This window comes from Lithobates pipiens, unplaced genomic scaffold, assembly GCF_037356315.1.
Source record: "Lithobates pipiens isolate NorthernLeopardFrog02 unplaced genomic scaffold, aLitPip1_a1.2 Scaffold_8, whole genome shotgun sequence".
NCBI lineage: Eukaryota > Metazoa > Chordata > Amphibia > Anura > Ranidae > Lithobates > Lithobates pipiens.
Window position 1 is genome coordinate 386,770,243 of NW_027507903.1, and position 14,129 is coordinate 386,784,371.

The 14,129-nt window shown below is 41.8% G+C and overlaps 1 protein-coding gene across 4 annotated transcripts in view; it reads right to left on the minus strand.

The window, feature by feature from the left end:
• The window catches only part of SKP1 (S-phase kinase associated protein 1), a 295,730-nt gene that overhangs the window by 166,330 nt on the left and 115,271 nt on the right, over nucleotides 1-14,129 (minus strand). For all 4 annotated transcript variants that reach the window (XM_077473904.1, XM_077473905.1, XM_077473907.1 and 1 more), the window contains 2 exons: nucleotides 6,278-6,421; nucleotides 6,008-6,148 (listed from right to left, as the gene is read on the minus strand). In XM_077473904.1, coding sequence (XP_077330030.1) covers nucleotides 6,008-6,148; nucleotides 6,278-6,421 — 285 coding nt within the window. The remainder of the gene's footprint in view (nucleotides 1-6,007; nucleotides 6,149-6,277; nucleotides 6,422-14,129) is intronic.

Sequence of the window (14,129 nt, forward strand, 5' to 3'; positions counted from 1 at the left end):
GATGGTGGAAAAGATTGAATATCAGCCAAGGGGGATTTCAGATCATTCCCCAATATTAGTAGTATTAAAAAAATAAGAGGACGAGGAATCCAGAAGGTATGGAAATTGAACCCGCTCTGGTTAGAATAAAAAAAAAAAAAAAAAAAAAAAAAAGAGAATGAAGAAGGCTCAAATGGGAAGAATATATTAAAGACCTCATACAGGGAAAGGAAAAAATTTGGCTAAATAAAGAAGAATTTAGGTTAATAATCATGAAAAAGTCAGTTACAACATATGTTCCATCGTCAAGTCCCCTTTGCGGAAGGGGAAAGTATGGGAAAGATGTTGGCACAACTGGCGAAGACCAACTCTGGGCTATCATCAATCCCGGTCATTAGGACAATGGAAGGAGAGGTTATAACAAATACTGTGAGTATATGTCAAATATTTAGAGAGTACTATAAAAAAAAAAAAAAAAACTGTACACTGCACAGAAGGTAGGAGTAGAAGAGCATATGGAAAACTTTCTGGGGAATCTGGAGGTCCCATGTTTAACCCAAGAGAAATTGGAAGCTCCTATAACTCTGACGGAGCTTCAGGAAGCAGTCGTTCGTATGTCAAATCAGAAATCTCCCGGACCGGATGGGTTGCCGGTCGAAGTGTATAAAAACTATGGGGAGATACTGTTTCCTGAACTTCTGGAAACATTGAGGGGAGCAACCAGGGAAGGTAAATTGCCTGAGTCAATGATGGAAGCAATTATAATAATGTTACATAAGGAAGGGAAGGACCCACTAGACGTAGCTGCGTACAGATCAATTTCTCTTTTATGCTCTGATGCAAAGATTGTTGCCAAAGTATTAGCGTCCAGGCTTAACCGAATTATGCAAAGACTAGTGCATTTTGACCTAACAGGGTTTATATCCAATAGGTCAACTAGCATAAATATCAGGAGAGCCTTTCTGAATCTACAGATCCCAACCGAGAATGATACGCCTGGTGCAGTAGTGGCACTGGATGTAACAAAAGCATTTGACAGTGTAGAGTGTGGGTATATCGGGAAAGTACTGGGGAAATTTTGATTTGGTCCCTCTTACCAGCTGGATTAAAATGTTATATGATAAACCTAGTGCTAGACTAAAAATTAATGAGCTTTCTGACAAAATTGAATTGGAAAGAGGTACGAGACAGGGGTGTTCATTGTCACCCCTGCTCTTCGCTCTTGCTATTGAGCCCTTAGCCTGTGCTATAAGAGCAAGCCGGGAGATAGTCCGTTTTCTAAGGAAAACCTGGGAGGAAAAAATTGCACTTTACGCAGATGACATCTTGCTATTCTTGGGTGATATGGGACAATCATTGATAAGAGCAATAGGAATGGTGCAGGAATTTGGTAGTTTCACGGGGCTGGAGATAAATTGGGAGAAGTCCAAATGTCTCCCTATGGACTCTGCCAGTGAGCTAACAGTTCCTGGTATCCCTTGAATGGCAATGGTGGACAAGGTGAAATATCTCGGAGTGGTTTAGACGAAGGATCCTAATCAATATATAAATAATAACTTAGGCCCATTATTAGTTAAATTTAAACAAAAAATTGCTATATGGAAGCGATAAAAATGATCTGGATGCCCCAACTTCTATCTATCTATCTATAGCACAATTCCCCAGTGTGGATTAACCACTTAACTGCCCATAGGCGATTAACGGCTTCAGGGCGGTTGTTTAACTCTGAGAGGCCGTTCATTAACGGCCTCCCAGTATTCTGCTCTCGCGCGCCCCCTGGGGCGCGCACACGAGAGCATCCGTGACCACGGGGTCCAGTGGACCCGGCGCATCACGGATCACGGTAAATGGCCGCTCATCGTGGCCGTTTACCACGTGATCGCTCCGTCAAGTGACAGAGTGATCACTTGTAAACAAACCGGCGTCATGTTATGACGCCGGTTCCTACCTCCCCCTCTCTGTACCGATCGGTACAGCGGAGGCGAAAGATCGGTGTCAGCAGCGCTGTGGGCTGCATCTGCAGTGCCCACATTGCTGCTCACCGAATTTAACCCCTCCATAACCCGCCAATACCCCGCCATAAATTGCCATACCCAGCCATACTCAGATACCCAGCCATAGACACCCCTCACCGCCCTCCGGTGCGTCTACCAACTCGCCAATACGATAATTCTAGCCCTAGACCTCCTAACTCAAAACATGTAACCAGTAAAAAAAAAAATTAAAGCGTCGCCTATGGGGATTTTTAAGTAGCGACGTTTGGCGCCATTCCACGGGCATGTGCAATTTTGAAGAGTGACATGTTCGATATCCATTTACTCAGCATAACTTCATCTTTCACTTTATGCAAAAATTGGGCTAACTTTACTGTTTTTTTAAGCACAAAACGTTTTTTTCCCCCAAAAAAACGCGTTCGAAAAATTGCTGCGCAAATACCGTGTGAGATAAAAATTTGCAACGACCACTATTGTATTCTCTAGGGTCTTTGCTAAAAAAAAGATATATATATATATATATATATATATATATATATATATATATATATAATGTTTTGGGGTTCTATGTAATTTTCTAGCAAATAAATGATGATTTTTACATGTAGGAGAGAAATGTCTCCCTGGATTTTGGCCCTCTGTATGTGGCCACGCTGTGTAAAAATCTCACATGTGGTATCGCCGTACTCGGGAGTAATAGCAGAATGTGTTTTGGGGTGTAATTTGTGGTATGCATATGCTGTGTGTGAGAAATAAACTAATATGACAATTTTGTGGGAAAAAAGGGAAAAAAAAATCTTGATTTTGCAAAGAATTGTGGGAAAAAAATGACAACTTCAAAAAACTCATCATGCCTCTTACTAAATACCTTGGAATGTCTCCTTTCCAAAAAGGGGTCATTTGGGGGGTATTTGTAATTTTATGGCATGTTAGGGTCTCAAGAATTGAAATAGGCCGTCAGTACTTCAGGTGTGATCAATTTTCAGATATTGGCACCATAGCTTGTGGACTCTAACTTTCATAAAGACCTAATATCCACCAATTTGTACTTCTTTTTACCAAAGATATGTAGTGGTATAAATTTTGGCCAAAATTTATGAAGAAAAATTACTAATCTGCAAAATTTTATGACACAAACGAAGAAAAATTCACTTTACAGAATTTTCGGTCTTTCTTTTATAGCACAAAAAAAAAAAAAACCGAGGGGTGATTAAATACCACCAAAAGAAAGCTCGATTTCTGTGAAATAAAGGACAAAAATTTCATATGGGTACAGTGCTGCATGACTGAGTAATTGTCATTCAAAATGTGAGAGTACCAAAAGCTGAAAATTGGTCTGGTTATTAAGGGTGTTTAAGTGCCCAGTGGTCAAGTGGTTAATAGAAGTTGGTTTAATAAGATTGAGACGCTTTTTAGGGAATATAGAAAGGGGGGGGGGGGGGGCAGTTCAGATTGCGTGTGCTTCAGTTACCGGTTGAGGAAGGAGCTTTCGCAGTACCTTATTTTGAGTGCCATTTCTGGTCATCTCAATTACAGCAGTTAGTGGGAATTGACATTGTGAATGGAGGAACCCCTAATGGGAAATTGGTCATGACAGGCTCCCCACATAATACCTTGGTAGAGACGTTGGAAGCTGGTTCATTCCAGTATAGGTGTCCAACAGTAAAAATGTTGTTAAAAATATGGGATATAGTTAAAAAAAAGATGGGATACAGAGAAGTAACAAAAAATATACCCCTCTTTGGAATAATAGGAAGTTACAAGAAATCTGGCGGGTTGGGACAATAAGAGGTTGGGTAAAAAGGTATTGAAAAGTTAAACCAGTTGTTTAGGGGGAGGTGTATTAAGACATTTGACGATTTGCAAAACCAATTTAAAATATCACAAAATACATTTTATGCTTACATACAGGTGAGACATGCATTACAGACCCAGTTTGGAAGCCGGCCATTGGAATGGGAAGAAATGCCATTGATGCAGCTTATAGCTCCAGTAGGCCCCACTAAGGGATTAATATCTAAACTCTATGCCCAACTAAATAAATATTAATGGTAAGGGGAAAAATTCAGTGGAGAAAGGGAAATGGGAGGAAGATGTGGGAAATATATCCCAAGAGCAGTGGAAGAAATTTTTGGGAGGCATGTCTGAAGATCTCCGTCTCCCCTCCGCATAAGATCTCCCATTTGATGGTGATCAATAGAGCATATAATACTCCCCAGAGGCTATTCAGCTTTGGTAAAAGAGCAGATGATAGATGTCGGGGGACGGGAGACTTGATAGATATGCTTTGGAACTGCCCCAAATTATTCAGTTATTGGAAGGAAGTGGTAGACACACTTAGTGGGGCTTTTGGGACAGTGGTAGAGTTAAATGTGGTATGTATATTAGGATATAGAAACGAGAAAGCAGAAAAAGGGAACAACCACCGTAATATTAAGATGCTTATTTCAAGCTAGACGGCTGATTGCTATGAGATGGCAATCAAATCTGGCCCCTACATTAGGAGAATGGGTGAGAGCAGTAAATGAGTACATATGTAAAGAGAGCTGTATATTTAAAACAAAATAATTTAAAAGAGTTCGACAGAAGGTGGAGGAAATGGATAGAGAAGCTAGACCCCCCAATTTAATCCATAATGTAACACTAAAGAACTAGTAAAGGAGTAGGGAAAAAAGGAAAACAAATGAAAAGGAATGTAGGTAATAGGAAGACTATAGTTATAGAGCACAGAAAAAACAGAGCGGAAGTGTGGTGAAGTTAAACATATAGTTGCTGGGGGGGGGGAGGGAGGAGTAGGAGGGAATGGGAAGGGGGTTGGGTTAAAAAGTAGGAAGTTTAGGAATAAGATGGGGGTTTTATGATTTTCTTAATTTGTGTTGAGTACTTTCTTCTTTTTTCTATTTTTTTATGCCTAGTTCCCCCCTTTAACTACCAGGCTTATGGATAATAGGAGTGTGTACTAGAACAATTGTAATTTTTTGAGCGTAAAACTATTCATAAGTTTGTATGTATAAAGCGAAAAATTAATAAAGATTAAATAAAAAATTAAAAAATAGCAGGTAAATAGATCTAAGTCATGTACTGAGGTTATCCCAAATTACTAAATGTCAGACTATAGACTGTCCACTATATATAGACTGTCCATATGCAATATTCTTAAATTACATAGTTACATAGTGTAACTAAATTCTCACATTGTTTACTGAAAAACATATATTACCACTTGTATCTGTCTATCTGCAACAGTAGAAATTATGTGCAAAACAAAAAAAAAAAAAAAAAAAAAAAAAAGTAATGGCGATCTAACGATTTTTATCAGGACTGCGACATTATGGCAGACAGATCAGACACGATGCTTTCTTGGGACCATTGACAATTATACAGCAACCAGAGCTATAAAAATGCAGATTACTGTGTAAATGTCACTGGCAGGGAAGGGGTTAACACTAGAGGGGGATCAAGGGGTTAACTGTGTTTTCTCAGCATGTTCTGACTGTGGGGATGGGAGTGACTAGGAGAGGAGACATTTTTCCTACTTCGTAGAAACAATATGGCTCCTCTCCTCTGACAGCACAGGGATTTGTGGGTTTACACGAACAAATCCCCATGCACGCAATTGTGCGTGGCTGGCAGCGATCGTGCCCGCTGGCCACATGCATCAGTAGGCGGGTGCGCGCACCACCTCTGGTGGCCAAATAGGGTAGGACGTGCCCGTACGGGGTTTCGCCCAGGAGAGCCATTCTGCCGCAGTATAGCTGCGTGAGCCAGTTGGGAACCGCTTTAATTGCTTATTTAATTTAACCCAGTTACAATCAGTTTGTTGGCACTTCGATTGTGATCCCACAAGATGGAAAATCGTTGCGCCTTTGCTTTGTGGGTGCAGCCAAGAGTGTCGCTGTTGCTTAAGTGGTAGTGCGGTGTGAGGTTGACCAGTCTTCTGCCACGAGTTGGTGAGAAGGGCAGTGGTCTGGCCCTGCATATCTTCACAATGCCCACTATATTTAGTTGAAAAAATAAAAATAAATCAATCTTACTTGTGCCTCTTCCTCTTCAGTAAAGTCATTTTTTATGTTGAATGTCTTCCTGATTTCTTCTGGTGTTTTGCCTTTAATCATGTTAGCCACTGTTTTGCAGGTAACATCAAGCAATCCTTTGATATCCAAATAGTTGGCCGCCTAGAGATGAAGGGCATTACAAATGAATATAATCGTAATACTATAGTCACACACCATGTTCCATATGAAGAGATAAAGTTTTAGCCCAACAATTACCAAATAGCCTAGTAAACATACACCATTACTCACCAGTATGAGTTCAAAAAGTGTTCCTTGGTCAACTTTAAGAAACTCTTGGTCCCATACAGGAATATCATCTGTTCTCTTTTCCTTATTTTCATCATCCTCAGGTGGAGGGGGGTCATCTTTGTGATGAGTACACCACTGTATAACCTACAAAATGGTACAAAATTAGAAGAGCAGACAAATACTGCTCACGAATACTGCAATAACTGGAAAGCATGCATCTCAAAACTGAAGTTAATGTTCCATGGCCAAAGGCTTCTGTAGTAAATGCACTGTGCTGAACTTAAAGCCCATCTCCAGGGTAAGGAGGGGGGGGGGGGGGGGGGGGGGAAGAGGAGTCCCTCAAGTGGAGTCACATCTTGTTTGGGTTTAAGAGAGGAGCAAAAAAACTTTTTAACCTTATCCTCCAGTTTCCCAGCAGTCAGTGCTCTCCTACACTACAGCGGTGGACTGTTTTTCAGCAGTCTCGTGTAGGACTATGGGAACTGCACCAGGACTTTATGACAGAGGATCTGTGGCCATCGGAGAATAGGGGATAAGAGGCTACAGGGATCAGTCTTGCAGTCTGGGGGGGGGGGGATCAGAGGATCATATATGTAAAAAAAAAAAAAAAAAAAAAAAAAAAAATAAGTTTTGTGATCCCTTCGACCTAAATGAGCATTTTACACTTGCCATGCAGGAGCAGCCCCACTACAAGAGGATTTTTCTTTAAATGGAGTTCAGCTTTAATATGCTGGAGGTCACATGATGTTTTCACTTAACCACTTACAGACCGCCTGCCGTTGTTATGACGCTACTTTGAACAGGAATATCATTGTTAAGGCAGCAGCTAGATACCATAACCCCGGTATCCTCTGCTTCAGCCGGCAGTCCGCTTCCAGATAAAAGTGGAATCACAGCGAGATCACTTTTAATCGGCAGCAGGAGAAGAGGCCTCCCTCTGCTGCTTACCAGAGCCGTTGGTAGCAGCAGAGGCGATCATGTCCAGTCTCCTGTTATGGAAAGGAGAAGAGTGAGGGGAAGATGGCCCCCACCCGTCTCCATATCACGTCAAAATGTCACTTCCTCCCATAGCTTTTAAAAAAGGGACATTTTTTCTTTTAAAATTACTTTTTTTTAATTGCATTTAAGTGTAAATATGAAATATGAGGTCTTTTGACCCCAGATCTCATATTTGTGTTTACATTCCTTGTAATAAAAATAATTGCGTTATTTTTATTTCTATTTAATGGACTGTTAAAAAATAAAAGGTAAAATGAGAAAACAATTTTTAAACATGCCCTGTCCCGCCGAGCTTGCGTGCAGAAGCGACTGCATATGAAACCGGTGTTCAAACCACACGTGAGGTATCACCGTGATTGTTCGAGCAAGAGCAATAATTCTAGCCCTAGACCTCCTCTAACACAACATGCAACCTGTAGAATTTTTAAAAAAAGCCGCCTATGGAGATTAAGGGTAAAACTGTAGCCATGCAACGAGTAGGCACAATTTTGAAGCGTGACACGCATGGTATAAATTTACTCAGCGTAACATCTTTCACAATAAAAATAAAAATAAAAATAGGGCTAACTTTACTGTTAATTCAAAAAAGTATTTTTTTTTTTTTTAAAGTGCGCTTGTAAGTCCGCTATGCAAATAGTGTGACAAAGTACTGCAATGAGCACCATTTTATTCTCTAGGGTGTTCGAAAAAAAACTATACATAATGTTTCCAAGTAATTTTCTAGCAAAAAATAAATAAAAAGTTAACATGTAAAACACCAAAATCTCAGAAAGAGGCTTGGTCATTCAATGGTTAAAGTGACATTAACCATGTGACTTCTGGAAAATTTACCATCCATGACTAGTCCACTTTCTGCTACATGGCACTGCAACATTTGCCTACTGCATGGTCATGCAATGCTGTCCCTACATAAATCTTAAGTAATTTTTTTTCCCCCACTAAAAGCTTTCTTTTAGGAGGTATTTGATCACCACTGCGGTTATTTCTTGCGCTATAAACAAAAAAAAAAAAAAAAAAAACGATAAAAAACCCACTCGCATCCCACACAATTTTTTTCACTTTACTATAAAAACATCCAAAAAAAAAAATCTCTACACAATTTTTTTTTTTAAAGATGTAAGGGGTGTACTAATTTTTGTGAGATAAAGTATATTCTGCTACATGTTTACGGTAAAAAATAAAAAAAATATTTAAAAGCGTCTACAAACTATGGCATATATACTGGAATTTCTACTTTATATTGGTAAAGGCAATGATCAACGACTTATAGCTTGATGGCGATAGTACGGCAGCCGGACACCGACACACTGCGGGAACCAGCGACACCAATACAGTGATCCGTGCTAAAAAATACAAATTAGACTTATGGGTAACTTGTTTTCCCAATAGTCTTTCAGGACAGCACCCGAAAGATCATGGCACCTCCCACTACAGGAAACACCTCATCATACAAAGCTTTAAAAAAGGAGGCCTCCATGCAGTTTTCTTCAGTTGTTTGTAAAGAATCTTCAGCCCCAGCTGAAACATAAGCAACAGTTCTATCACAGTATACAGCAAAAAAAGGGCAGGTTACTGCTGTCCTGAAAGACTATAGGAAAACAAGTTACCAGTAAGTCCAACTTGAATTTTCCCAAAACGGCTTTCAGGACAGCACCTGAGAGGATAATCTAGACTTACACCATTAGGGTGGGACAACAGCCTGTAAGATTTTTCTACCAAAAGCCTAGTCCCCTTTCAGGAGGTCTAACCTATAGTGACGGGCAAACGTTGTCAGACTCGTCCACGTAGCTGCTTTACAGATCTGTTTGGGGGTGGCACCAGCTTTTTCTGCCCAACTCACTGCCAAAGCTCTGGTATAATGAGCCTGAACACCAACCTGACTTTCTTGGCCTGAAAAGGGAATAGGCTTCTGATGGCCATTCTCAACCACGTGGCAATTGGTTCCTCTGGTAGCTTGTCTTCCTTTCTTAATACCAGGATATGAAATAAATAATGTATCTGAATGCCTAAAGTCCTTAGTGGCTTCAAAGCAACTTAAGACTGCCCTCTTAGCATACAAAGTATTCCTCCTTTCCCAATGGATTAGAGCAAAATGTAGGAAGAATAATCTCTTGAGCTCGATTTTGGACTGAATCGACTTTCAGAAAAAAAGAAGAAGAAGAAGAAGAAGAAGAAGAAGAAGAAGAAGAAGAAGAAGAAGAAGAAGAAGAAGAAGAAGAAGAAGAAGAAGAAGAAGAAGAAGAAGAAGAAGAAGAAGAAGAAGAAGAAGAAGAAGAAGAAGAAGAAGAAGAAGAAGAAGAAGAAGAAGAAGAAGAAGAAGAAGAAGAAGAAGAAGAAGAAGAAGAAGAAGAAGAAGAAGTCCCTAATTGAATGGCTCACTAATTCTTCAAGCTGTTATAGCAACTAAAAAGAAAAAAAATGGTTTTCAATGTAATTACTCTCAGGGAGGCTAAATCCATAGGTTCAAAGGGCCCTGGTCAGGGCCTGTAGAAAAGGCAAGTCCCACTTTGGAAAGCCTCCGATTACTATCGGTCTGGACCGGGTTAGGACATTGAAGAATTTGATCAATAAAGGGGTTCCAATGAGATTTTTCCAGAAATACCCCCAGTGCGGCAACTTGAAATTTGAGGGTACCGACTGCTAAGCCCTTATCCGCTCCTTCCTGCAAGCATTACAGAATAGAAAAAAAAAATATCCTTTAAAGGCCTGCCAGAGACGTAGTGCATCAAGAGTTGAGATTTTTGTAATAAATTGCTCAGGTAACACTTTCTGCTCGGAAGGTAGCAACCAACCTATCCAAAAATCCAATCCTTTTTACACAAAAGTTGCTCTTCCGAAGCCAAGCTGCGAGTTTTAGCTTCGCTACCTCCTGGTGAAGTAGAGGACTTTAAATCAGCAGGAGTTCCTGTCAACGGAAGGTGCCAATACAGTTCAAGTTGCATTTTGAGAGGATGAAAACCAAGCTCTCCTGGGCCAAAAGGGAGTGATGAGGATTACCGTTGTATCCTCTTTCTGAATTTTCCTTATGTTCTGAGGGATTAAGGGGGGGGGGCACACAACAGAGGTGAAACTTCCAACTGTGTGCCAGAGCATCTAACCCCAGGGATGGTTTGGTTCTGTTCAAAGAGAAGAGGAGACACCTGTGCATGTTCGAGAGATCTACTCTTCCGGTTGCCCTCATTTCTTGACGATCATATTGAAGCTTTCCGGGTTTACGCGCCACTCTGCCTCGTCCTCCATTTTGTTTAGAGATCCTCTTAGATGGATCACAGGCAAAGGATAGAATATGAAGCTCTGCCCATCTTAGAATACTTCCTTCTAGGCACTCAAGAACTCTGCGCTTCTGGTGCCCCCCTCTGTTTATCTGGCCATCACAGTGGTGTTTCCAACAGGAGCTGTACTTGAAATCCTTGAACTTCTCCGGCAAACATTAGCAAGGTCATTTCTATTGCTTTTAGTTCCCTCCAAGTTGAAGAACTTACTGCTTCTCTTGTGGACCACGAGCCCTGAGCCCATCAACCACTCATGTGGGTACCCCCCAACCCCAGGAGCTGGCATCTGTTAACCTTACTAACCATAACAGATATGCTGAAAACCTTGTCTGGTTATTTGACCAAAGACCCCTTTTCACCGGGGTGGGGACCTTCACTAGCGAGTCCAGCGAATCTTGCTGGTGTTCCCAGACTTTTGCACAGGTCTGAAGTGAAGTCATGCCCACTGAATTGCAGGTATGGAAGAGGTCAGGGTTCCCAATGCTGACATGCTCTTCCTGATGGACAGGAGCTGACTGGACTGCAACAACACTACTTTTCTTCTGGAAGAAAGATCTTTTGCTCCACTAAGTTGTACCAAGAACACCACCTTCTGCAAGGGAAGATTTGATTTCTGAAGGTTTAAGAGCCATCCTATGGCCTCTAGGTGAGCCCTAGCTCTGACCAAGTTCTCCTGAAGCATTTCTCTGGTTTGAGTGAAAAACAGCAGATCATCCAGATAAGTAATCACTGAGATTCCTTCTAGATGCAAAGGTGTCAATACCTTAGTTAAAACTCCTGGGGGCGATAACAGGCCAAATGGGAGTGCTCTGAACTGCAAGTGAAACACCTTCTTCCCTACTTTCATTGCCAACCTCATATTTTTGGGACCTGGCAGCAATAGGTATGTGAAGGTAGGCATCCTGTAAGTCTATTGATGCCATGTAGCACCCTTGTTTCAGGTTTTTGACTGAAGATGGCCTCCATATAAAATCTTTTACTTTACCAAGCAATTTAGCACCTTCAGATTTAGGATGAGAGGGCACTTTCCTGAGGGTTTCTAAAAGAGGAATACATGCGAGTAGAAACCCTGAAAACTCCATTGTAGGGACCAGAACAATGACTCAGATTTCAGTTGCTGAATTAGGGACTTCATGGCGAGAGCCATGGCTGGATCCCTTGGGCGTTTGTCACCAAAAATGTTCTTAGAGGTTCTTCCATGAATTCGATCACAAACCTGGGGGAGCATGCTGAAAATAAACTGGTTTGGTGTAATGCCTCTGCACTGTGGAAGAAACTCCTGGAGTCTTCCTCCAACTGGGAGGTAGGAGTCACTGCATCTTTCTGAAAGTCGCAGGATTGAAGAGCACTCCACTCCTACCTTTGGGCTTTTGGAAAGACCATGGCTTCCTTTAACCTTGCATTTTACCTTCCTGCTGTCCTTTGAGACCAAAAAAAAAATAAAAAAAAAAATACCTTATTTCTCTGCACCTTCTTTCTTGACCGCACAGCTGATAAGAAAGCTTCCGGTCAAGAAAGGATTCTAGTTCTGAACCAAAACAGCAAATACCCTGCAAAGGGGATGCTACACAGCCTGTTCATTGACACTGCATCTCCAGGCCAGGTTTTTAGCCATAAGGCCCTCCTAGCAGAGTTTGTTAATGCTGCAGACCTATCCGACATACATATGGACTCTGCTGAAGCATCCACAATGTATGACACTGCTGCAGATAAGGTTGTAAAGGAGTCCAAAATCTCCTGTTTCAGGGAATCCGCGTTAATATGGAATTTCATCTGGTTAATCCAGTTCTCAATTCCTAGCAATGCATATTGTTGCCATTGCCGGCATCAGATTGATCATAACCGATTGCCAGGCTCTTTTAAGGAGTAGGTTCATCCACTTATAACTGGGCTCTTAAGTATGGCCATATCTTCAAAAGCAAGGTCGGCTGACTTTGAAACATGTGAGAAAGCAGAATCCAGTTTTGGGACCTTGTTCCAGATGGAGTCAAGATCTATCTAAAACAGGAATCTTCTTTTGTGGGCCAGAGAAAATTGTTTCCTCTCCAGCTCCAGCCATTCTTTTTTAGTCATGTCATTATTGAATGGACTGGAAAAGTGTAGCCTTTGGAGTCTCCTAGACCTGCGTACATTCGGTCGTGCAGAGAGAGCTTCTTCTCCTCCATCCCCAAAGTAGCATTGGTTACTTTCAGGCATTGCCCTATGTCTTCCAGGGACATCTTGCACTTGGAGGCAGCATCTGCCTCGTTTTCCTCTTCCTCAGCATCTGTCCCCTCTTAACCAGGGGAAACAGGTTCTTGAGAAGCATCCTGGGAGGCTGGACCTCCCATCTGCATCAGAGAATTCCCAAGACTCTGATAATGGCTTCGGAGCCCTGGGTTCTCTTGAGGGTTCTGGCTCTCAGGTTTTACCTGAAAGCTTGAAAGATGGCCTGGAGCTCATCCTTAATGGTTGTAACCAGTTCTTCTCCTTGACTAAACCTAAGCTACAATCCGCACAAAGAGGTGTTGCCTCCAGGATTCACTTAACTTCCGTTTGCCAACAGGACACCTTCTCTTTACTGGTTGAACAGAGCTCTTAGCCTGGATTTACCTTATCATTTCCCCTATCAGTAAATGCAAGGACAAACTTGTTTGAGGTTATCCTTTCCCACTGTGGAAAAAAGATAACAAACCCCCCCCAAGGGAAACCTAACGTCACTGGGGCTTGGGGGTTTGACTGGGATGGTTAAAAAGTATGCCCCCTTTTCCTTTTTGTCCAGTGCTTTTTGGATTTGAACACCTGTTTTTGAGGGTTCCATTGAGGGATGAAAACATTTTTTGTGGGAAAGGTTTTCTTTATCGACCGTCCTTTCTAAGGCGGTATCTAACTCAGGCTCAAAGACTAGGTCTCCTGTGACACTGCACATGCGAGTTTTAGACGCCATGTCTTCCCCCCAAGTTTTCATCCATACTGACCGCCTAGCTGCAACTGAGAGTGCTGCAGATTTAGCCGTAAACGGAATCAGTGGATGCATCAGAAATGAAATTCGTGGCCTTAAAAAGCATAGGAAAGGTTAAGAGCTCAGCCCTAGGAGTGCCTGCTTTAAGATGTTCCTGCAGTTGTGATAACCAGAACTCTAGATTACTAGCCACACAAGAAGTGGCTAAAGCTGGTTTCAATCCTGCCATAGAATAGAATAGGCATCCTTAGTATCCAAACTGTATCCCTCCTAAAAGACACACGTGCTGCACCACTACCGCAAAATCTCCTGGACTGTAAGGTAATGACTTGTCCAGCAGCCTACCTGCGTTTGGCTGACGCCTGCCTCCACCGGAGTGTCCTGGGGATTAGCCTCCATGGTCCCCCTTGAGTTCTGGATCCTGTCGCTTGTCCGGTATAGCTGGACGCTGGCCGGGAGAAGAAGTCTACTGCACCTGATATCCCCACATGTCGAGCTACCCGGCTAGTTAAAAATCTGGACCCGTATGTCTGACAACACTTTTGGGATCTTGAATACTTTATCGAATACCAAATCAATGGCTTTGTATTCTTGATTGTAGTGCTATATGCTATATTATAAGCCCTATTGGAGAATATTA